The sequence below is a fragment of the Mytilus californianus genome, unplaced genomic scaffold (assembly GCF_021869535.1).
Source record: "Mytilus californianus isolate M0D057914Y unplaced genomic scaffold, xbMytCali1.0.p SCAF_7, whole genome shotgun sequence".
NCBI lineage: Eukaryota > Metazoa > Mollusca > Bivalvia > Mytilida > Mytilidae > Mytilus > Mytilus californianus.
This window is the reverse complement of record NW_026262723.1, coordinates 90,866,330-90,890,857: the sequence shown is the minus strand read 5'-3', so window position 1 is coordinate 90,890,857 and position 24,528 is coordinate 90,866,330. Positions and strand designations below refer to the sequence as shown.

Below are 24,528 nucleotides of genomic sequence, written 5' to 3'. Positions count from 1 at the left end.
GGCAAATAATTTCCATGTAAATGAGATGTGTCAATGCTTATACAACTGCAGACTAAATATCATTAACCTTCTACTAGTGATTCCCCTCAAACTGACCTAATCACAAACTAATAAATTTAAACTAGGCAAAAGTTTCAAAGTCACAAGACCATGACTGAGAGGGTAGAGCCAAATAGTATCCATGGAAATGAGATGTGTCAATGCTTATACAACTGCATACCAAATATCAATGACTTACCACTATTGGTTCTCCTTTAAGTGTCTTATCACAAACTAATACATTGTTGACACCCATGCTGCTGCCACTGCCAGAAACAGCCCACCAAAGTCACGCTTTCAACTTCATTGAGGCAAGACAATAATCAGTCAGAAGTAAATAATGATATAAACAATTTTATTTCAACAACAATTTGGTCTTTCTGTGGTGAGATATGTAACAATATGGAATTTAACAGACAACAACCATAGTACAGAGTGATATATAGATTTCTTTTTGTGGCAATTTTCATGGCTAGTGATGTAGAAATTACACAGTGATAAACATTCTTCCAGTAACTTTGATAGAAGCAAGCGAGTCAACCATGAAAGGTGTTAAACAATACTAAAGCATCTAACCATACAAATATGATTACCACAAAATCAAATGAATCCACTTTTTACAGTTCATTATATGTTTAAAAGATAGATCCTTGTATCATAGCGACTGGTGGTATAATTGCAAATGACATGACTATCAAGAAATGATCAAAGGATACCAAAATTTTTTATAACATTTCCACTGAAACTTATATTTTGCTTCTTAAGGTGTAAGTTCTGGCATGAAAGCTTGATATAAAAAAAGATGGTTTGTTGTATGAAGAATACTTCTTTGGCTATTGAATCCAAAATTCCTCATTTAAATATGATCATTCTGAAAAAAAAAATTAAAACTGTGCCAAAATTGGCCTTATCTCATCTTGCTTTTCATCTGTACCATCTTTCAATCTCTGGTTTTCATCAGATTCTCTAATTATTCTCAAATATCAAGTTCTTATAATACCGTTTAGATGTTTAACAGAACAGGAAGAAATAACAAAACAAATGACTTGATTTAAATTGCAAATTAGATTACTTAGGCTAATTCCAGTTAAAATATTCAAATGGTAAGCATAGTAATATATTTCCAATTTTTCATTCTCAAATAAATGCAATATAGAATAACTGCTAGTTGATGGATATAAACAAAACGCTGTTTTTTTCATAGAACAGTGATCTCTTTGAGGTAATAGTTGTATATAATGAAAATTACAAATATAAATACTATATTTAGACATAAAACATTTTACAACTCATTTTTACAAATTAAATGTACAACAAAAAATAAGAATATTACATGTATCTTGAAATTTGAAGTTAAAAGCATAAACCTGGCTTATTTGTTGTCTGTAAACCATGTAGACAATGTTCAAAAGAAGTTTTATTGAATTCTGATGGTCCTATAGTGAAAAACCAAAAAAATTCCCTGGAAATTTGTTTCTAAACAAATAATAAAACTGATCAACAATAAAAAGGAAATATCTGTAAGTATTATAAATATTTTATTTTCTGAAAAAAATTAATTGATTGATTGATTGGTTGGTGTTTTGGCTATTTCTTGGCGATCAGTTTTTATTGGTGGAGAAAGCTGAGAGAACCACCGACCTTCTACAGGATGACTGACAATCCTAGTCAATTAAGATTTGAGTCTGGGTTCAAACTCACAACCTCAGTGTTGACAGGCTAGTGATACAGTAGTTGAACTACTTAGACCACCAAGCCACCAAGGCCCCTGAAAGAATTTAAGGAAAATACTCTAAATAAAATGCTCCGCAGGGCGCAGCTTGATACGACCGCAGAGGTCGAACCCTGAATAGTTGGGGCAAGTATGGACACAACATTCAAGCTTGATACAGCTCTGAATTTGGATTGTGATTAAATATTTGACACAGCATAGGTTTCTGACACAGAATGAATCAATGTGGTCTAAGAACTTAAAAATTTTAAATTGGACATTCACCTATTATGGTCCAATATCCAAAATCTAAATACATGGTTAGATTCAGCATATCAAAGAACCCCAAGAATTCAATTTTTGATGAAATCAAACAAAGTTTAATTTTGGACTCTTTAGACCTCAATGTGGACAAAGTTGATAACGGGGCCCAAAAATCAAAAATCTAAATACATGGTTAGATTCAGCATATCAAAGAACCCCATATATTCAATTTTTGTTGAAATCAAACAAAGTTTAATTTTGGACCCCGATTTGGACCAACTTGAAAACTGGGCCCATAATCAAAAATCTAAATACATGTTTAGATTCAGCATATCAAAGAACCCTAAGATTTCAATTTTTGTTAAAATCAAACTTAGTTTAATTTTGGACCCTTTGGACCTTAATGTAGACCAATTTGAAAACAGAACCAAAAATTAAGAATCTAAATACACGGTTAGATTCGGCATATCAAAGAACCCCAATAATTCATTTTTTGATGAAATCAAACAAAGTTTAATTTTGGACCCTTTGGACCTCAATGTGGACCAATTTAAAAATGGGGCCCAAAATCCAAAAACTTAATACACGGTTAGATTCAGCATATTAAAGAACCCCAAGAATTCAAGAATAAAACCCCATTGAAATTGGCCAAGAAATAAGCAATTTATACGAAGTATCTTCTTTTGCACAATACTGTGCAATTGAATATTTCTTGCTATTGCGCAATACTGCACAATTGACAATTTCTTGCTATTGCGCAATATTGTGCTATTGGATATTTCTTGCTATTGCGCAATACTGTGCAATTGAAGATTTCTTGCTATTGCGCAATACTGTGCAATTGAAGATTTCTTTCTATTGTGCAATACTGTGCAATTGAAAATTTCTTGCTATTGCACAATACTTATTATATAATAATTTTCACATCCTGTTTGGTGTGTATCTCCTACCATATCATTATTCTTTGCTTTTAAATATAAATCAGAAATAACCAACTTAAAATGGAAAATTTTAAAAGAAAAAAAGAAAAAAAGGAAAAAAAAAAAAATCCCCCCCCAAATTTTTTGAACCCCCTTATGATTCATCACCCCCAAACTCAATCCCAGCCTTCCCTTTGTGGTATGGTACCTTGCAGTACAATTTCAGAGAGATCCATACACTTGAACACAAGTTATTGTCTGGAAACTAGAAAAATGCTTATTTTTGGCCCCTTTTTGGCCCCCAATTCCTAAACGTTTCGGGCAATTACCCCCAAACTCAATTCCAGCTTTCCCTTTGTGATATGGAACCTTGTAGTACAATTTCAGAAATATTCAAACACTTACACACAAGTTATTGTCATGAAACTAGAAAAATCCTTGTTTTTTGCCCCTAATTCCTAATATTTTGAGGCAATTACCCCCAAAATCAATCCCAGCATTCCCTTTGTGATATGGAACCTTGTGGTACAATGTCAGAGAGATCCATACACTAACACACAAGTTATGTCTGGAAGTTACAAAAATGCTTATTTTTGGCCCCTTTTTGGCCCCAAATTCCTTAACTGTTGGTACCATAACCCCCAAAATCAATCCCAACCATCCTTTTGTGGTATTGAACCTTATGGTAAAATTTCATAGAGATCCATTCACTTAAACTAAAGTTAGAGTGCGAAAACCAATGTGTCTTCGGACGACGCAGGACGACAACGCCAACGTCATACCAATATACGACCGCAAAAATTTTTGCGGTCGTATAAAAATTACTTGTTCTTATATTATAATCTAAAACTGTATTACCTTTAAGTTACAAATAAGTGTTTACAATATTTGATTGAAAGGGGATTGAAAATATAACACATTAACATTTTTAAAAAAGATACTGAAATGTCAAAAGGAAAGTATAATAAATTGTTGACACAGAGATCTGTCTGGCCTTTTGGCAGAAAATTTGATAAAAGACAATCTGATGGACAGCAACATTGCTAAGTCCCTGGACCATGACCTAGGATGCAGGGCCTCAAAATAGTTGTAAAACTGATATGTACTGATAGTAATGCAACTTTATAGAAAATATCATTGATCTATCACCAGAAGTTCCTATCAAACTGACAACCAGAAAACTTAACATTGAAAATTGCTTATTAATTCAAAGTCACTGGACCATGATCTAGGGGCAGGGCCTCAAAATAGTCGTCAAACTGATGTGTACTGATAGTTATGCAACTTTATTCAGAATATCATTGATCTATACACAAGCAGTTCCTATCAAACTAATTTAGCAGAAAACTTAACATTGAAAATTGCTAATTAATTCAAAGTCACTGGACCATGATCTAGGAGCAAGGCCTCGAAATAGTCGTCCAACTGATATGTACTGATAGTAATGCAACTTTACACAAAATATCATTGATCTATCGCAATATGTTCCTATCAAACTAACTTAAAACAATGATATAAAGGAACTTCAACTAAGCTTCAGAAAGTCTTACAAGACAAGATAACATACACATACAACAGCATTTATTAAAACACATGTGTGATGCATTGCACTAAGTAAATAATCATTTAAACAACTTCCTGAATATTCAGTATATAAACATTAAAACAGATTCTAAAATATAAAATGAGCTGAATCTGTGATTGTCAAATAAAACAGTTACTTTATCTAATAAACAATATAATAAAATCCATCTTAATGGAATGTTCTATTATATTAAAACTGTACTATCTTCTTACATGTAAAATAATATGAGTCAGGTGTTAATAAATGTGAAAGAGGACAAAATCCTTATAAATAACTATTTAAATACAGATTTTTGCAAAATTAAAATTACAGTAAAATGTACTAAAGCCATCAATTAATTTACATTTTACAAACTATGACATTAAAAAAATATGAAAAATCACTATTATTTAAAAACAATTGGTAACTTTTGAGATACCCTAATCATTGTCTCCACGAGTGAAAAATCAACAATAAATTATAACTCTTTACCAAATTGTATAAAAAAATGAATTCCCAGCATAATTACTGTTGAAACGGTAACTGATCTACGAAAAGGTATCCAATGTTGGTCCTGTTGTTAGGAATTTAATGTATGATCTCATTTTCATTGTAAACAAAGAAGCTTTTTCTTCAGGTTACGTTATTTTAATACTAAAGTATTTTATTTAATTAAAAATATAACAATTAATTCCTTAAATCAAGTCAATTTACTATTTATCTTTGTGTATCCATTAGGCAAAAATTTGTCTGAATGACAGTAAATTTCCAGAGATTATAACTCATTTTGTTTGCTATAAACTGTATGTTGAATAAGTACTAGGCTCATTTTATTTTATACCAGTCTGTAAAACTCATCTCATTATAAAAGTACAGTTGGACTCACAAACAGAATTCTCTAAGTATCAAATGATCCTACTTGTGGTTTTTTCTTGTTTACTTTTAACACAAAAATGTTTCTTGAATAAAACTTGATACAAAAACTTGTTTGCTTTATTGCACTAGATGCATGGAATATTACTTTAGACAGGTATTATAATTCCTCTTTTTAATGCAGTTTCAGTTTTATAAAGTGATATTTGAGATTTTTAATTTCAATAAATTATTTTCATAACTGTTAACCATAGCTGGAAAATACTATTATAAATTGAAGAGGCCGATAGGTGAATAACAAACTAATACTATAACCCAATGATTCTATTCAAATGCTTTTTAAAAATGAATTACAGGCATATCCCAAATGCAGCAACTTTTTTCACATGCAAAAACAGGTACCTTATCTTGCAAAAACACAATGTGTCTTCTGTCGAAATAATAATGTAACAAGCTGATCTGATGACAGTTTTCATGTTTTTGATACAGGCCCTGTTTCCTATAGAATACAAGCCCTGTTGCCCAGATGATTTCTTTAAAAATTTGTAAAAGTCAATGGTAAAAAATATCCTAAACATTTTGATGAATGTCATCTATTAGAATAGTAACTATTTCATGATCATCATTCAATAGTCAACAATACATAATATCAAAACAATATCATAAAATACATGTACTACAAGAGCATGAACACAATAATATACACTATAAATCACTGGGAAACGATAGACAATAAGGAATCACAGCTTTTAGATTTCTTGCTCTTTCAATGCCCATTTCTTTTCCATGAGACGCATATAATCAGTCCACTTCCTCATATCTTGCTCTCTTACTTGGGTGTTCAGAGTCAGAGTCTGACTCCTCTGAAGAGTATCCTGATGTTGATGGCATTGACAGTATATTTAACGGAATATCCATCCTATTCTCTCCCAAACTAGATTGATTTAATCCAGCCTCTGAGGCACCTTTCTCTATTTCTGCCAATGCTGAGTCAATTGCCTGTACGACATGTCTGGCATTATCACATGTAAAACACAGCGGTGGTGTAATCAACATCACATTCTTGTCCTGTCCTTCATTAGCAATAATTATCTTGTTCTCTTTTAACCTGAAAATAAAATGGTTTATAAAGCTTGTTAACTTGTTTGTTTGGTACCCATATCCACTTCTATGACCCTGTATTATTAATGGTTGAAACAACAGTGTCTTTTGGAGAAAGAACTGAAAAGCTTCTTTTTTTTTTATCCAAAAAGGAAACCATATATTGTTACAAATATTAAATCCAGAGAACTTTAAACAAAGTATTGAAGAGTATGTTTTTTTTTCAATTAAACATACAGCTGTATAGCACATCAATGTGTGCATGTAAATATCAAATACACTTGGATTCCAAGATACCTGCCAACTTAAAACCATTTAGATGTAAACTACGTGCATTTCAGTTCTGTGCTAAATACATGACGGGAATTGTGGACATAGCCCTAATACAAGGTTTAAAAAAACTAGAGGCTCTAAAGAGCCTGTGTCGCTCACCTTGGTCTATGTGCATATTAAACAAAGGACACAGATGGACTCATGACAAAATTGTGTTTTGGTGATGTTGATGTGTTTGTAGATCTTACTTTACTGAACATTCTTGCTGCTAACAATTATCTCTATCTAAAATGAACTTGGCCCAGTAGTTACAGTGGAAAATATTTTGTAAAAATTTACAAAAATTTACAAAATTTATGAAAATTATAAACTAGAGGCTCTCAAGAGCCTGTGTCGCTCACCTGTATTTACTGATGCTTTGGAAATCATGTAAAATAAGGTTAAAATCATAATTAATAGTATTAGATATTAGATATTATAATGATATCTAAGATAATAACAAAAAACTGCAAAATTTTGTAAAATTACTAACTCAGGGGCAGCAACCCAACAACGGGTTGTCGGATTTGTCTGAAAATTTCAGGGCAGATAAATCTAAATCTGATGAACATTATTGCCACCTGTCAGATTTGCTCTAAATGCTATAGTTTCAGAGATATAAGCCAAAAACTGCATTTTACCCCTATGTTCTATTTTTAACCAAGTCGGCCATGATGGTTGGAAGGCGGGGTCATCGGACAAATTTTTTAAACTAGATACCCTAATAATGATTATGGTCAAGTATGGTTAAATTTGTCTCAGTAGTTTCAGAGAAGAAGATTTTTGTAAAAGATAACAAAAATTTACAAAAAATTGTTAAAAATTGACTATTAAGGGCAATAACTCCTAAAGGGGTCGACTTACAATTTTGGTCATGACAACTTATTTGTAGATCTTACTTTGCTGAACATTATTGCTGTTTACAGTTTATCTCTATCTTTAATAATATTCAAGATAATAACCAATAAAATGCTCTGCAGGGCGCAGCTTGATACGACCGCAGAGGTCGAACCCTGAACAGTTGGGGCAAGTATGGACACAACATTCAAGCTTGATACAGCTCTGAATTTGGATTGTGATTAAATATTTGACACAGCATAGGTTTCTGACACAGAATGAATGTGGTCTAAGAACTTAAAAATTTTAAATTGGACATTCACCTATTATGGTCCAATATCCAAAATCTAAATACATGGTTAGATTCAGCATATCAAAGAACCCCAAGAATTCAATTTTTGATGAAATCAAACAAAGTTTAATTTTGGACCCTTTTGACCTCAATGTGGACAAAGTTGTTAACGGGGCCCAAAAATCAAAAATCTAAATACATGGTTAGATTCAGCATATCAAGAACCCCAAGAATTCAATTTTTGATGAAATCAAACAAAGTTTAATTTTGGACCCTTTTGACCTCAATGTGGACAAAGTCGATAACGGGGCCCAAAAATCAAAAATCTAAATACATGGTTAGATTCAGCATATCAAAGAACCCCATATATTCAATTTTTGTTGAAATCAAACAAAGTTTAATTTTGGACCCCGATTTGGACCAACTTGAAAACTGGGCCCATAATCAAAAATCTAAATACATGTTTAGATTCAGCATATCAAAGAACCCTAAAAATTCAATTTTTGTTAAAATCAAACTAAGTTTAATTTTGGACCCTTTAGACCTTAATGTAGACCAATTTGAAAACGGAACCAAAAATTAAGAATCTAAATACACGGTTAGATTCGGCATATCAAAGAACCCCAATAATTCAATTTTTGATGAAATCAAACACAGTTTAATTTTGGACCCTTTGGACCTCAATGTGGACCAATTTAAAAACGGGGCCCAAAATCCAAAAACTTAATACACGGTTAGATTCAGCATATTAAAGACCCCCAAGAATTCAAGAATAAAACCCCATTGAAATTGATCAAGAAATAAGCAATTTATACGAAGTATCTTCTTTTGCACAATACTGTGCAATTGAATATTTCTTGCTATTGCGCAATGCTGTACAATTGACAATTTCTTGCTATTGTGCAATATTGTGCTATTGGATATTTCTTGCTATTGCGCAATACTGTGCAATTGAAGATTTCTTGCTATTGCGCAATACTGTGCAATTGAAGATTTCTTGCTATTGTGCAATACTGTGCAATTGAAAATTTCTTGCTATTGCACAATACTTATTATATAATAATTTACACATCCTGTTTGGTGTGTATCTCCTACCATATCATTATTATTTGCTTTTAAATATTAATCAGAAATAACCAACTTAAAATGGAAAATTTTAAAAGAAAAAAAGAAAAAAAGGAAAAAAAAAAAAATCCCCCCCCAAATTTTTTGAACCCCCTTATGATTCATCACCCCCAAACTCAATCCCAGCCTTCCCTTTGTGGTATGGTACCTTGCAGTACAATTTCAGAGAGATCCATACACTTGAACACAAGTTATTGTCTGGAAACTAGAAAAATGCTTATTTTTGGCCCCTTTTTGGCCCCCAATTCCTAAACGTTTCGGGCAATTACCCCCAAACTCAATTCCAGCTTTCCCTTTGTGATATGGAACCTTGTAGTACAATTTCAGAAATATCCAAACACTTACACACAAGTTATTGTCATTAAACTAGAAAAATGCTTGTTTTTTGCCCCTTTTTTGGCCCCTAATTCCTAAAAATTTTGAGGCAATTACCCCCAAAATCAATTACAGCCTTCCCTTTGTGATATGGAACCTTGTGGTACAATGTCAGAGAGATCCATACACTTACACACAAGTTATTGTCTGGAAGTTACAAAAATGCTTATTTTTGACCCCTTTTTGGCCCCTTATTCCTTAACTGTTGGTACCATAACCCCCAAAATCAATCCCAACCTTCCTTTCGTGGTATTGAACCTTATGGTAAAATTTCATGGAGATCCATTCACTTAAACTAAAGTTAGAGTGCGAAAACCAATGTGTCTTCGGACGACGCTGGATGACGACGACGACGACGACGACGCCGCCAACGTCATACCAATATACGACCAAAAATTTTTTAATTTTTGAGGTCGTATAAAAACTGCAAAATTTTCTTAAAATTACCAATTCAGGGGCAGCAAGCCAACAACAGGTTGTCAGATTTGTCTGATAATTTCAGGGCAGATAGATCTTGACCTGATAATCAGTTTTACCCGATGTCAGATTTACCCTAAATGCTTTAGTTTCAGAGATATAAGCCAACATCTACATTTTACCCCAATGTTCTATTTTTAGCCATGGCAGCCATCTTGGTTGGTTGGCGGGGTCATCGGACACATTTTTTAAACTAGATACCCTAATGATGATTGTGGCCAAGTTTGGTTAAATTTGGCCCAGTGGTTTCAGAGGAGAAGATTTTTGTAAAAAGCTAACGACGAGGGACGACGACAGATGCCGGACGCCAAAAGATGAGAAAAGCTCACTTTGCCCTTCGGGCCAGGTGACTTCAAAATTGACTATAAAGGGCAATAACTCCTTAAGGGGTCAATTGACAATTTTGGTCATGTTGACTTATTTGTAGATCTTACTTTGCTGTGCATTATTGCTGTTTACAGTTTATCTCTATCTATAATAATATTCAAGATAATAACCAAAAGCTGCAAAATTTTCTTAAAATTAAAGAACCTTAGTGAGCGCGCTCACATACCCCACGTCCCCACATTGTCATTGGAGAAATAAAATAAGTGTAAGAAAAAAAAGTTGTATCAGAAAAAAAAATTGAATCATAATTTCCTGTCAATATGCACATCTACATAGTATGTCCTTATTATCTACACAGTTTCATGAAATTCTGTTGTGTGGTTTGAGAGGAGTTGCGATGACAAAAAGGTTGCAGTAGTATATTGGGCAAATAAGTTCAAAGTGGCGTAACTCCTGAAAAAAAAATTGAATCGTAATTTCCTGTCGATATGCACATCTACGTAGTATGTACTTATTATCTGAAAAGGTTTCATGAAATTCTGTTGTGTGGTTTGAGAGGAGTTGCGATGACAAAAGGTTGCAGTAGTATATTGGGCAAATAAGTTCAAAGGGGCATAACTCCTGGAAAAAAATTGAATCGTAATTTCCTGTCGATATGCACATCTACGTAGTATGTCCTTATCTGAAAAGGTTTCATGAAATTCTGTTGTGTGGTTTGAGAGGAGTTGCGATGACAAAAGGTTGCAGAAGTATATTGGGCAAATAAGTTCAAAGGGGCGTAACTCCTGGAAAAAAAATTGAATCGTAATTTCCTGTCGATATGCACATCTACGTAGTATGTCCTTATTATCTGAAAAGGTTTCATGAAATTCTGTTGTGTGGTTTGAGAGGAGTTGCGATGACAAACTGTTGCAGTAGTACATTAAAGTAAATAAGTTCAAAGGGGTGTAACTCCTAGAAAAAAGAATTGAATCGTAATTTCCTGTCGATATGCACATCTACGTAGTATGTACTTATTATCTGAAAAGGTGTCATGAAATTCTGTTGTGTGGTTTGAGAGGAGTTGCGATGACAAAAGGTTGCAGTAGTATATTGGGCAAATAAGTTCAAAGGGGCGTAACTCCTGGAAAAAAAATTGAATCGTAATTTCCTGTCAATATGCACATCTACGTAGTATGTCCTTATTATCTGAAAAGGTTTCATGAAATTCTGTTGTGTGGTTTGAGAGGAGTTGCGATGACAAAAGGTTGCAGTAGTATATTGGGCAAATAAGTTCAAAGTGGCATAACTCCTGGAAAAAAAATTGAATCGTAATTTCCTGTCGATATGCACATCTACGTAGTATGTCCTTACTATCTGAAAAGGTTTCATGAAATTCTGTTGTGTGGTTTGAGAGGAGTTGTGATGACAAAAGGTTGCAGTAGTATATTGGGCAAATAAGTTCAAAGGGGCGTAACTCCTGGAAAAAAAATTGAATCGTAATTTCCTGTCGATATGCACATCTACGTAGTATGTCCTTATTATCTGAAAAGGTTTCATGTAATTCTGTTGTGTGGTTTGAGAGGAGTTACGATGACAAACTGTTGCAGTAGTACATTAAAGTAAATAAGTTCAAAGGGGCGTAACTCCTAGAAAAAGAATTGAATCGTAATTTCCTGTCGATATGCACAACTACATAGTATGTCCTTATTATCTTAAAAGGTTTCGTGAAATTCTGTTGTGTGGTTTGAGAGGAGTTGCGATGACAAGAAACAGGACTGATGGACTGACGGATTGACGGACTGACCGACGGACGGATGGACGGATGGGTCAAAAACATTATACCCTCCGCAACTCGTTGCGTGGGGTATAATTATCAATTCAGGGGCAGCAACCCAACAACATGTTGCCTGATTGTTCTGAAAATTTCAGGGCAGATAGATCTTGACCTAATGAACAATTTTATCCTTGTCAGATTTGCTCTAAATGCTTCGGTTTCAGAGATATGAGCCAAAAACTGGATTTTACCCTATGTACTATTTTTAGCCATGTCGGCCATCTTGGTTCGCGGGCTGGGTCATCGGACACATTTTTTAAACTAGATACCCTAATGATGATTGTGGACAAGTTTGGTTAAATTTGTCTTAGTAGTTTCAGAGGAGAAGATTTTTGTAAAAGATTACAAAAATTTACGAAAAATGGTTAAAAATTGACTTTAAAAGGCAATAACTCCTTAAGGGGTCAACTGACCATTTTAGTCATGTTGACTTATTTGTAGATCTTACTTTGCTAAACATTATTGCTGTTTACAGTTTATCTCTATCTATAATAATATTAAAGATAATAACCAAAAACGGCAAAATTTCCTTAAAATTACCAATTCAGGGGCAGCAACCCAAAAACGGGTTGTCAGATTCATCTGAAATTTCAGGGCAGATAGATCTTGACCTGATAAACAATTTTATCCCATGTCAGATTTGCTCTAAATGCTTTGGTTTCAGAGATATAAGCCAAAATCTACATTTTACCCCTATGTTCTATTTTTAGTCATGCCGCCCATCTTGGTTGGTTGACCGGGTCACCGGACACATTTTTTAAACTATATACCCCAATGATGATTGTGGCCAAGTTTGGTCAAATTTGGCCCAGTAGTTTCAGAGGAGAAGATTTTTGTAAAAGTTTACGGACGACGGATGCAGGACGCAGGACGACGGACGCTAAGTGATGAGAAAAGCTCACTTGGCCCTTTGGGCCAGGTGAGCTAAAAAGGAAGTTTAACCCTGCCTTTTCTGAAAGTGCCTTTCCCAAGTTAGGAGCCTGTAATTAAGTAGTTGTCATTGGTTGATTAAGAAATAATTCATGGCAGCCGTAGATTTGTTTTCATTTAACCATGGGTTGGGCATTTATATTCGATTATTTTACCCTGAGCGTTAACGAGGGGTAAAATACGAATATAAATGCCAAACCCATGGTTAAATGAAAACAAATCTACGGCTGCCATGAATTATTTTGATTCTAATAGGACAAATTCAGTAATTTTGTTAACCCTGAAAGCCCTATACATACGATACTGTTTTGGCTGTTCCGTTTTACCCAATTTTGATAATATTAGTAATATTATATAATTCAATGATTATTTTTTTTTTAATCATATTTTTCACTTATAAATTTTCTTTCAATGTAATTTTATGCGTTCTGAGGCGTACAAGAAGCTTTAAAACGCCCGGTATTAACATTTAATTTTTTGTTTACGGAAACATATTTGTGACATCACCTTGTTTCATTGCCATGTCAAGACAATAACATCATTTCGCGGAATTTTCGTTTTATGAAATTTTACCATGAAAAATAAATTGAAATAGACTGATTTGTTTATTTTGCTGTAGAATAGATATAAATATATTGTATCTGAAGCTTGGCCTTCGTAAACTGGGGATTTTGATGTCGAAAATTGAGAATATCTGGCAGTATCAATAAGTTGGTCGTAATGCGGAACAGCTGTTTATGTGTATTACTGCGTTTGCGCTAAAGGTAGATATATTGTGATTATACTGGTTGACGATAATAGGTCGTCATATTAGAATGTCTGTTATATCTGCTTTTCATTTATTGTTTTGTCATAAATCAGGCCGGTAGTTTTTTTCATTCAAATTATTTCTCGTTTTGTCATGTCAGGGCCTTTTATAAGTGACTTTACAGTACAAGTTTTGCTCATTATTGAAGGCCATACAGTGACCTGTAATTGCTTTAATCCACCTCCTTTGGACTCTGTTGGATAGTTGTCTCATTGGCAATCTGACCATATCCCCTTTATTTATTTTTATTATATCTAAGTGTAACCCAAGGGAAAATTCTAACAGATCAATAGTATTTGTAAAAAAAAATATCATTACAGAGTTATTCTAATAATATCAATAGGTGTTCTATAGAAACAATTAAAATATTGTTAATATCGATATTGTGTAAATCCTGTCTTCATTAGAAAATTTACTGATTATTTTCCACGCATATCCACCTAAAATATTTATACAATATATACTTACTTATGAGCCAGTAAATCTGCAGCTTCTGGTGAAGGTTTTCTACTCTCCTTGTCTGTAACTATTTCTATGCCTACTATCATCCCTCGGCCTCTGTAAAATATATATACATACATACAGAAACAAATATGGCTGTGTGAAGCCTTTCTTTCTGTTGACCTCTATTTAATAATATGGTAAGAAATTATAGATCAGAAACATCTAAACAATTTACGTTATATTTTTCAAATTAACAAGCAAACTGTATTTGTAATAAGACATGTGAAGATCCAGGATTTAAGCTTAGTGAGGGCACAACCATATCAATCAATTTTGCTGAGTGGAGCTCTTTTATTACAATAAATATATTTTTCCCCGATATAAGAGGGCTGTGCAACAGGTGCACTCCTGCCTGAATCCACCCGTGGAATAATTGCTCTATTTACTTACACTTGTAAAAATTCACCATTTGCAAGAAGCATTTCTAAAAGATATAATTTCTGAACAAGTTTACTAAATCAGCCACTGCAAAATATAATAAACTTTAAAAGATTGAAAATACATAATGTTTTAATTGCAAAGACCTTGTGATGAAATATATTATTACAGTCCTCAAATTAAACTGATTGTTTAAATTGACTAACACTAATTCTTGACATTAAAACAACACTTGGTTAGAAATGTAAAGCTATCGCAGCACAAATATATCTAGAATACTTGGAACAGATACATTTATTTCTTAGGCAATATCTCAGGTTTACAATCAAGCTTTTGAAAAATGATAGAAATCTCGAAAAAAAAATCAGGAATTTTTCATACCTGTTCTTATATTTTTCACAACAGTAAACAACCATGTATAATTGCATCACCAACCACAATATTAAATGGTTAACACCTGCATTGACTTTAAACAACTCTAAAAACCTAGTATTAACAATAATGATATTACATTTTTTCACACCATAAATTACCATTAAAATTTCCATACTTTAATCACATCACCAATCAATCAAAAAACTATTCACATCCATATTTAAGCATGCACAACTCTACATACCTAACATCACCAATCATTGGATGATTAGGTGCAATAGCTTTAAGTCCATCTTTGAAACATTTGCCTACAGATTTTGCACTTGATTGTAACTTCTCATTCTGTATAACATCTAAAACTGCTAAACCAATGGAACAGGCAACTGGGTTTCCACCAAACTGAAAGTCAAATAAATTTTTTATAAATTCACCATTTTCTCCAAACTAAAAGAATGTAGTTTCATTATCATGTTAAGAACAACTTTCACTGGACCATTAAATTTACATTTAAGAATATTGCAATTATAGGCACATGATTAACATGTCCCAAAATGTTTAAAGCATGGTGGTAAGTGTGACATTCAACTGATTCTCCTTTTGTAACAGGTCATCATGTTATCTAAAGTTAAGTATTCTTAAGATATATACAAAATAATTTTACTGGCGTAATGATAACTTGTAATGACTTGTTATGAAACCCTAAACGTGGTTTGATGGCCACCTTGTATAGTATACAGGCACAATAGAAGTAACAGTTGGCACTGCCATCAATCCATTCATTTGTTATCAAAATTTGAAATGATAACAGAATGTCATACATTCTTGTAGACCTTTGGACAAGATGAGCTTAAAAGGTGTGAAAAAAAAATTAATTTTAAAATATACATTAGAGAAAATTTTACTGAAGAAGAATTTTAAGGGATTTTCTTTCCCATTTATCTATGACACTTTCTTACTCACAGTATTAGTATAATCACTGAGATTATCAGCTATTTCTTACTCACAGTATTAGTGTAATCACTGAGATTATCAGCTATTTCATACTCACAGTATTAGTGTATTCACTGAGATTATCAGCTATTTCTTTGGAAGTGATAACCATAGCCATTGGAAAACCATTGCCTAGAGGCTTCCCTACCACTAAAATGTCTGGAACTACATCTATAAATAGAAAAGAATAAAATTTCAATTAAAAATAACTGTGTCTGCAAGAGTCTAAATTCCACTTTAATTGAAAAATAAGCCAAAAACTAAATAAAAGAGTTGATATCAAACAAATATACAATTCTCACTTGTTATGTAACTATAATTACAAAACTCAGTTACTGTAATAAAAACCTGAGATATGTTATCATGTAAAACTTAACGTGAATCATTGAACCATGAAAAGTTAAGCCAAGGTGACCAATTTCAGAAGTCCATTAAAACTTAAGTTAAGATCAAATGAGACAAAACCCTGTGATCTATTGTTTGAAGAACTTAATTAATGAAAAAGAAAAATGATGCCAAGAAGGTCATATAAACCTACAACACTTCTATATATCAAATACAGTTGACCCTTTATTTTTGGCAACTTAGATACTCACCTCAATACCAACCCTTAATAGGAATCAATGAAACACCAAAAGGAGGTCTAGGTTAGATAAACCCTTCTAGATAGACAGACCTCACTATCTATCAAGAAAACTAAAACCTGTAATAGTTGAAAAATTTATCTGATCACAAAAAATTAAATGTGAACCACTGAACCATGAAATTTGGGTCCATATCAGGAACTCCTGTCTGACTGATATATTTACTGCATACTTAATTTAAAGACCTAATATAAATGACTTATAACCTATAATAACTGATTTTTATTGTATCTTATTAAAACTCAATGTGATTCATTGAACCATTAAAATGAAGTCAAGATTGGGCATCAATGCACTATTAGATAGGATTATATCACATAAAACAAAACTACAGACAAATGTAGTTGATTCATAACTTATACATGAGAAAATTACCTACCGGTAATCATGCAAACCTGTAAAGAATTTTGTCAAGAAAATATGTTGGCACTAGACAGAGTATGTATGATATGAAGCTAAAGTTTTGAATTAGCTAACTTCTTCCTTCTGACATGTCTGATGTATGAAACTTAATGCAACTTCTGAACTCCATCTTCCAAAAACTAGAATATATATCTCACCATCAGTTATAGTTGTTGCAGGAAAGAGAAACTAAAGGCTCTCAAGAGCCTGTGTCGCTCACCTGATTCTACTTTGTTTTTGGAAATCATGTAATAATAGATTAAAATCATAACAGATACAATGTACCCTAATAATGAGTGAGACCAAATTTGGTTTAATATTGGCCCTGTAATTTAATAAAAAATCCTGGTGGCCATCTTGAACAGTAAATAGGCAACAAAGTAGCAACACTTCATCAGCACCTCATAAGAAACATTTATGCCATGTTTGATTTCATTCCATTCAGTGCACCTCTAGAAGAAGCATTTGTATGTATTTCCCACAGGGTCTTATGCTAAAGGAAGTCCCCCGGCTGGTGGCCATCGTGGATGAAGGATAAGCTTTAAAGTAACAACACTTAGTCAGCACCTCATATGGAACATTCATGCCATGTTTGGTGTCAATCCATTCAGTGGTTCTCTAAAAGAAGACATTTGTATGTATTGTCCATAGGGTCCATTGTTAAACATTGTCCCCAGCTGGCGGCCATCTTGGATGATGGATCGGCTTCAAAGTAACAACACTTGGTCAACACTTTATAAGGAACATTCACGCCATGTTTGGTTTCATTCCATACAGTGGTTCTCTAAAAGAAGACATTTGTATGTATTTCCCATAGCGTCCTATGTTAAACTAAGTCCCCCGCTGGCGGCCATCTTGGATAATGGATCAGCTTCAAAGTAACAACACTTGGTCAGCACCTCAAAAGGAACATTCATGCCATGTTAGGTTTCATTCCATTCAGTGGTTCTTTAAAAGAAGACATTTGTATGTATTTCCCATAGGGTCCTATGTTAAACTAAGTCCCCTGTTGGCGGCCAACTTGGATTATGGATTGGCTTCAAAGTAACAACACTTGGTCAGCACCTCATAAGGAACATTCATGCCATGTTTGGTTTCATTCTATTCAGTGGTTCTCTAAAAGAAGACATTTGTAAATATTTCCAATAGGGTCCTATGTTAAACTAAGTCCCCTGCTGGTGGCCATCTTGGATGATGGATCGGCTTCAAAGTAACAACACTTGGTCAGCACTTCATAAGAAACATTCATGCCATGTTTGGTTTCATTCCATTCAGTGATTCTCTAGAAGAAGTTCAAAATGTAAAAAGTTAACGACGACAATGACGACGACGGACGCCAAGTGATGAGAAAAGATCACTTGGCCCTTCGGGCCAGGTGAGCTAAAAAGGTCAGAGTATATTAAACTGTTAAATCTGGTATGTGGTACCTGTTGTGATTGATTCATCAAAGATTCATGACATGGAGATTTTCTACATCAAATTAAAATGACAAACATGATATTGTACAAAGCAATTTTCAAGGGGGTTTTAAAAATAGTGACAAACAATATTCTTATAGATTTTTCTTACTGAAAATTTATTACTAGAATACATTTCATCTGTACAGAAGTTCAAAAGCTTTAACCATGATCTTATAATACATTTCACAAATCAAACTGTAATTTTTACCTTGAGATTGGAAAGCCCAGAAATGATCTCCAGTTCTTCCTAATCCTGTGTTAACCTCATCTATTATGCATAGTCCTCCTGCTTCATGTACAGCTCTGCAAATACATCAAAATAAATATTTTTTACCATTTTTATTACAGTATATAATGATAGATATCTTTCTTTATTTAATGATAGAATTTTTTTTTATTTACTAATGATAGGATATTTTTAGTTTATCTAATTTTGGAAAATAAGATTCATACCCATTTATAAAGCATATAATATATACAAAGTCAAAAAACAATAAAATGTCAAGTTGCATGCGGTATTGTAGTGATATTTAATATGAAAATAAACCAAATTACTGAGATTTCTATAAAAAAAGTAAAGCATCACTTTTAATTTAGTGTATACAAAGGACGAGGTGTGCCACTTGGCCTAGAAAACTGAAGTATCACACAAAGTTATTTTGGTGCAAAGATAATTGATAGGTATGTGCAAAGTTTAAACTGTAGGATCTTTGGAATATTACAAACATTCACAGAGATTTTGCATTCGAAAAAATACAGAATTTCAATTTTTCTACAAAAATTGAAAAACATCTGCATATTTTCACACATATTTTTAAGTATTTGCATGAAAGGTGTTGTTCATATAGAAAATCATTGTGTTAAATGATTTATTTGGTTCTTGCATATGATCTTTATTTGCGGCTCCAAAGACTATCTAATAATTGAACAAAATCTATGTATTTTTCACAAAAACGGGTAGAAGGGCCTGTTGTGACATTATTGATGGCAAGCTACCATTTTTTATTTTATATATTCCCTCAACTTTAAACAGACATAAATGATAAATAAAGAAAATGCTCCGCAGGGCGCAGCTTGATACGACCGCAGAGGTCGAACCCTGAACAGTTGGGGCAAGTATGGACACAACATTCAAGCTTGATACAGCTTTGCATTTGGATTGTGATTAAATATTTGACACAGCATAGGTTTCTGACACAGAATGAATGTGGTCTAAGAACTTAAAAATTTTAAATTGGACATTCACCTATTATGGTCCAATATCCAAAATCTAAATACATGGTTAGATTCAGCATATCAAAGAACCCCAAGAATTCAATTTTTGATGAAATCAAACAAAGTTTAATTTTGGACCCTTTTGACCTCAATGTGGACAAAGTTGATAACGGGGCCCAAAAATCTAAATACATGGTTAGATTCAGCATATCAAAGAACCCCATATATTCAATTTTTGTTGAAATCAAACAAAGTTTAATTTTGGACCCCGATTTGGACCAACTTGAAAACTGGGCCCATAATCAAAAATCTAAATACATGTTTAGATTCAGCATATCAAAGAACCCTAAGAATTCAATTTTTGTTAAAATCAAACTAAGTTTAATTTTGGACCCTTTGGACCTTAATGTAGACCAATTTGAAAACGGAACCAAAAATTAAGAATCTAAATACATGGTTAGATTCGGCATATCAAAGACCTCAATGTCGACCAATTTAAAAACGGGGCCCAAAATCCAAAAACTAAATACACGGTTAGATTCAGCATATTAAAGAACCCCAAGAATTCAAGAATAAAACCCCATTGAAATTGGTCAAGAAATAAGCAATTTATACGAAGTATCTTCTTTTGCACAATACTGTGCAATTAAATATTCTTGCTATTGCGCAATACTGTACAATTGACAAATTCTTGCTATTGCGCAATATTGTACTATTGGATATTTCTTGCTATTGCGCAATACTGTGCAACTGAAGATTTCTTGCTATTGCGCAATACTGTGCAATTGAAGATTCCTTGCTATTGTGCAATACTGTGCAATTGAAAATTTCTTGCTATTGCACAATACTTATTATATAATAATTTACACATCCTGTTTGGTGAGTATCTCCTACCATATCATTATTATTTGCTTTTAAATATAAATCAGAAATAACCAACTTAAAATGGAAAATTTTAAAAGAAAAAAAAAAGAAAAAAAAGAAAAAAAAGGAAAATAAAAAAAATCCCCCCCCCAAATTTTTTGAACCCCCTTATGATTCATCACCCCCAAACTCAATCCCAGCCTTCTCTTTGTGGTATGGTACCTTGCAGTACAATTTCAGAGAGATCCATACACTTGAACACAAGTTATTGTCTGGAAACTAGAAAAATGTGTTTTTTGGCCCCTTTTTGGCCCCAAATCCCTAAACGTTTACGGCAATTACCCCCAAACTCAAACCCAGCTTTCCCTTTGTGATATGGAACCTTGTAGTACAATTTCAGAAAGATCCATACACTTACACACAAGTTATTGTCCTGAAACTAGAAAAATGCTTGTTTTTTGCCCCTTTTTGGCCCCTAATTCCTAAAATATTGAGGCAATTACCCCCATCATCAATCCCAGCCTTCCCTTTGTGGAATGGTACCTTGCAGCACAATTACAGAGAGATCCATACACTTGAACACAAGTTATTGTCTGGAAACTAGAAAAATGCTTATTTTTGGCCCCTTTTTGGCCCCAAATTCCCAAACGTTTCGGCAATTACCCCCAAACTCAATTCCAGCTTTCCCTTTGTGATATGGAACCTTGTAGTACAATTTCAGAAAGATCCATACACTTACACACAAGTTATTGTCCTGAAACTAGAAAAATGCTTGTTTTTTGCCCCTTTTTGGCCCCTAATTCCTAAAATATTGAGGCAATTACCCCCATCATCAATCCCAGCCTTCCCTTTGTGGAATGGTACCTTGCAGCACAATTACAGAGAGATCCATACACTTGAACACAAGTTATTGTCTGGAAACTAGAAAAATGCTTATTTTTGGCCCCTTTTTGGCCCCAAATTCCCAAACGTTTCGGCAATTACCCCCAAACTCAATTCCAGCTTTCCCTTTGTGATATGGAACCTTGTAGTACAATTTCAGAAAGATCCATACACTTACACACAAGTTATTGTCATGAAACTAGAAAAATGCTTGTTTTTTGCCCCTTTTTTGGCCCCTAATTCCTAAAATTGTAAGGCAATTACCCCCAAAATCAATCCCAGCATTCCTTTTATGATATGGAACCTTGTGGTACAATGTCAGAGAGATCCATACACTAACACACAAGTTATGTCTGGAAGTTACAAAAATGCTTATTTTTGGCCCCTAATTCCTTTACTGTAAGTACCATAACCCCCAAAATCAATCCCAACCTTCCTTTTGTGGTATTGAACCTTGTGGTAAAATTTCATAGAGATCCATTCACTTAAACTAAAGTTAGAGTGCGAAAACCAATGTGTCTTCGGACGACGACGACGACGACTACGACGACGACGACACCAACGTCATACCAATATACGACCACAAAAATTTTTTTGCGGTCGTATAAAAACACTTACCTGAAAGTTTGACTTAGAAAGTGAGGAGGATATTCAACAACTCCAGCTGTTACCATCATAGGTTCACACAAAAAAGCGGCTATCTATGAATAAGAAAAGGAATAAGACAATGATGAATTGGTGTGCAAACATTACATGCATATCAGGTCAAAACATATTAATATTACATTGCTTTGTACTAAACCGACACACTGAGATGGATTTTTAACATGCTTGATTACAAGGAACCAGTCAACAGAAAGACATGTCAACCTTAAGAGAGAAGTAGGAAATACCAATTTTCAAGTCAAGGACCAGAACTCCGGAATACAAAATGAAAATGGTCAACATTGAACTTGACATTCATGCATTCAGCCATGAGAAAGAACATATAAAAATTTGAAAAGGATCAGTTGAAAGGTTTTCAATTGCATCCAATAGCTTAGAGCTGCACTCCAGCCAATCAGCCATACTCCCCCAAATTGATAACCATTTTTTTCCATCAGAGAACCTAGTTAAAATGCTTTTGTATCAAGTGAATTGTCTTTAAATTTAAAATGGGTGTTGTTTTGATAGATACATAAATTTCTGTATTTTTCATTTAAACCTTACATAAAAAAGAAAAATAAACTGTTAACACAGAGATATGTCTCGCCTATTTATTATTTTGATAATGCAAATGTTGAAAATAAAATAGCAATACTTTAACATGTAAGTTATGCAAATATTCAAAGTCAATGAACCATGACTGAAGGTACAGGGCTAAACAATCTCCATGGAAATGAGATGTGCCAATGCTAATACAACTGCAAACCAAATACCATTGACTTTTCATAAGTCATTCCCTTTAAACAAACCTAAACACAAACATTAACTTGTAAACTATGTAAAAGTTTCAAAGTCAATGAACCATAATTAGGGGGTGGGGTTATATAATCTCCATGGAAATGAAACTTGCAAATGCCAATACATTTGCATACCGAATATCATTGACTTTACATTATTGGTTCATCTTAAAATGACCTAATAACAAACTGATACATGTGAACTTAGCAAAAGTTTCAAAGTCAATAGACCATGACTGAGGGGGCGAGGCCAAATATTCTCCATGGAAATGAGATGTGCTAATGCTTATACAACTACATACCAATTATCATAGACCTACCACTAATGGTTCCCCTTAAACTGACCTAATCACAAACTAATACATGAAAACTAAGCAAAAGTTTCAAAGTCAATAGACCATGAATGAGGGGGAGAGGCCAAATAATCTCCATGGTTATGAGATGTGCCAATGCTATTACAACTGCATACCAAATATCATTGACCTACCACTAGTGGTTCACCATGAACTAGACCTAATCACAAACGAATACATAGTTCACGCCACCGCAGCCGCCGCTGGAAACAGCATACCTATGTCTCGCTTTTTGACTCCGTCGAGGCGAGACAAAAATTAAGCAGATAACTGTTGCTTATACAGATAGTAAGTTGAGTGACTGATCCTATTTTGATATCTATGTTTTTAGTACTTGATCCAAAACAAGTACACAAAGTACTATTAGATTTGATATCAAATAATATAAAATTTGTTTATTTGATTTACTCAAACATTTATTATGCTTACTTTTCTTTTTTTTTCATGTGCAGATTGTATGATATTTCTGGCTTCATTAGCATACAACAAACCAGGATTGATGGAGTCCTCTCTGTATTTACCTCTGTATGTATCAGGAAATGGTACCTGTCAAAATATATATTCAAATAACACATTTACGCAAGATTTTTGTACCATAAAACACACAAAGACTGAAAAAATAGAGACTAGAAGTCTGAATTTCAAACTTGGATTTAAATTGCCTACAGTGACCAAATGCCTTATTGCAATCATAAATAGCTAAATTATGTCATTAGTAGCTAGATAGGTCTTAAAGAAGATACTACATTCATAACTGCTCTCAAGTTTGGATTTCATCAAACAATTTTCCCATAGCTTTATTATTAAATTGTTGGTATAATTTGTGTACTTATAGTAGAGAAGTGGCTACATATTGTTTTAAAAAGCAGTCATGTTGGTCAATTGTAAGCAAATCTGACATAATTTTCAACATCAATACATGTACCTTCAGGATGAATGTGGCAGGGTTTAGAAATGCTATATTATTCTCCAAATTTCTGGTGGCCAAATTGGGGACATGTTACAGGGGTCAATAGTTATATTTCTGATAGTGCACTATTTGAAGTGAATTTAACCCAAAACTTTTTGTAAGCCCATAAAAAAATATATGTCTGTTTAAAGTTACATCATAAAAAAAAATAGGGTAGGTAGGTCTGTCTTGTCTTGACTTGGTCCAAGTTGTCCCATGGCCAATTTTCCAGTATTTTTAATGATTAGATAATTTCCCTTGGTTATTGGTTGGAAACAAAATGGAAGCAAAGTTTTCAA

At 33.4% G+C, this 24,528-nt stretch overlaps 1 protein-coding gene across 1 annotated transcript in view; it reads right to left on the bottom strand.

Annotated features, from left to right (window-relative positions):
* Positions 1-373: 373 nt before the first annotated feature.
* Positions 374-24,528, bottom strand: part of LOC127708689 (5-phosphohydroxy-L-lysine phospho-lyase-like) — a 37,464-nt gene continuing 13,309 nt past the window's right edge. The window contains exons 6-12 of the mRNA XM_052213804.1: positions 23,710-23,826; positions 22,104-22,186; positions 18,733-18,827; positions 16,077-16,189; positions 15,273-15,427; positions 14,240-14,329; positions 374-6,479 (exon numbers count right to left, since the gene is read on the bottom strand). Of these exons, the coding sequence (XP_052069764.1) occupies positions 6,173-6,479; positions 14,240-14,329; positions 15,273-15,427; positions 16,077-16,189; positions 18,733-18,827; positions 22,104-22,186; positions 23,710-23,826 (960 nt within the window). The 3' untranslated portion in view covers positions 374-6,172. The remainder of the gene's footprint in view (positions 6,480-14,239; positions 14,330-15,272; positions 15,428-16,076; positions 16,190-18,732; positions 18,828-22,103; positions 22,187-23,709; positions 23,827-24,528) is intronic.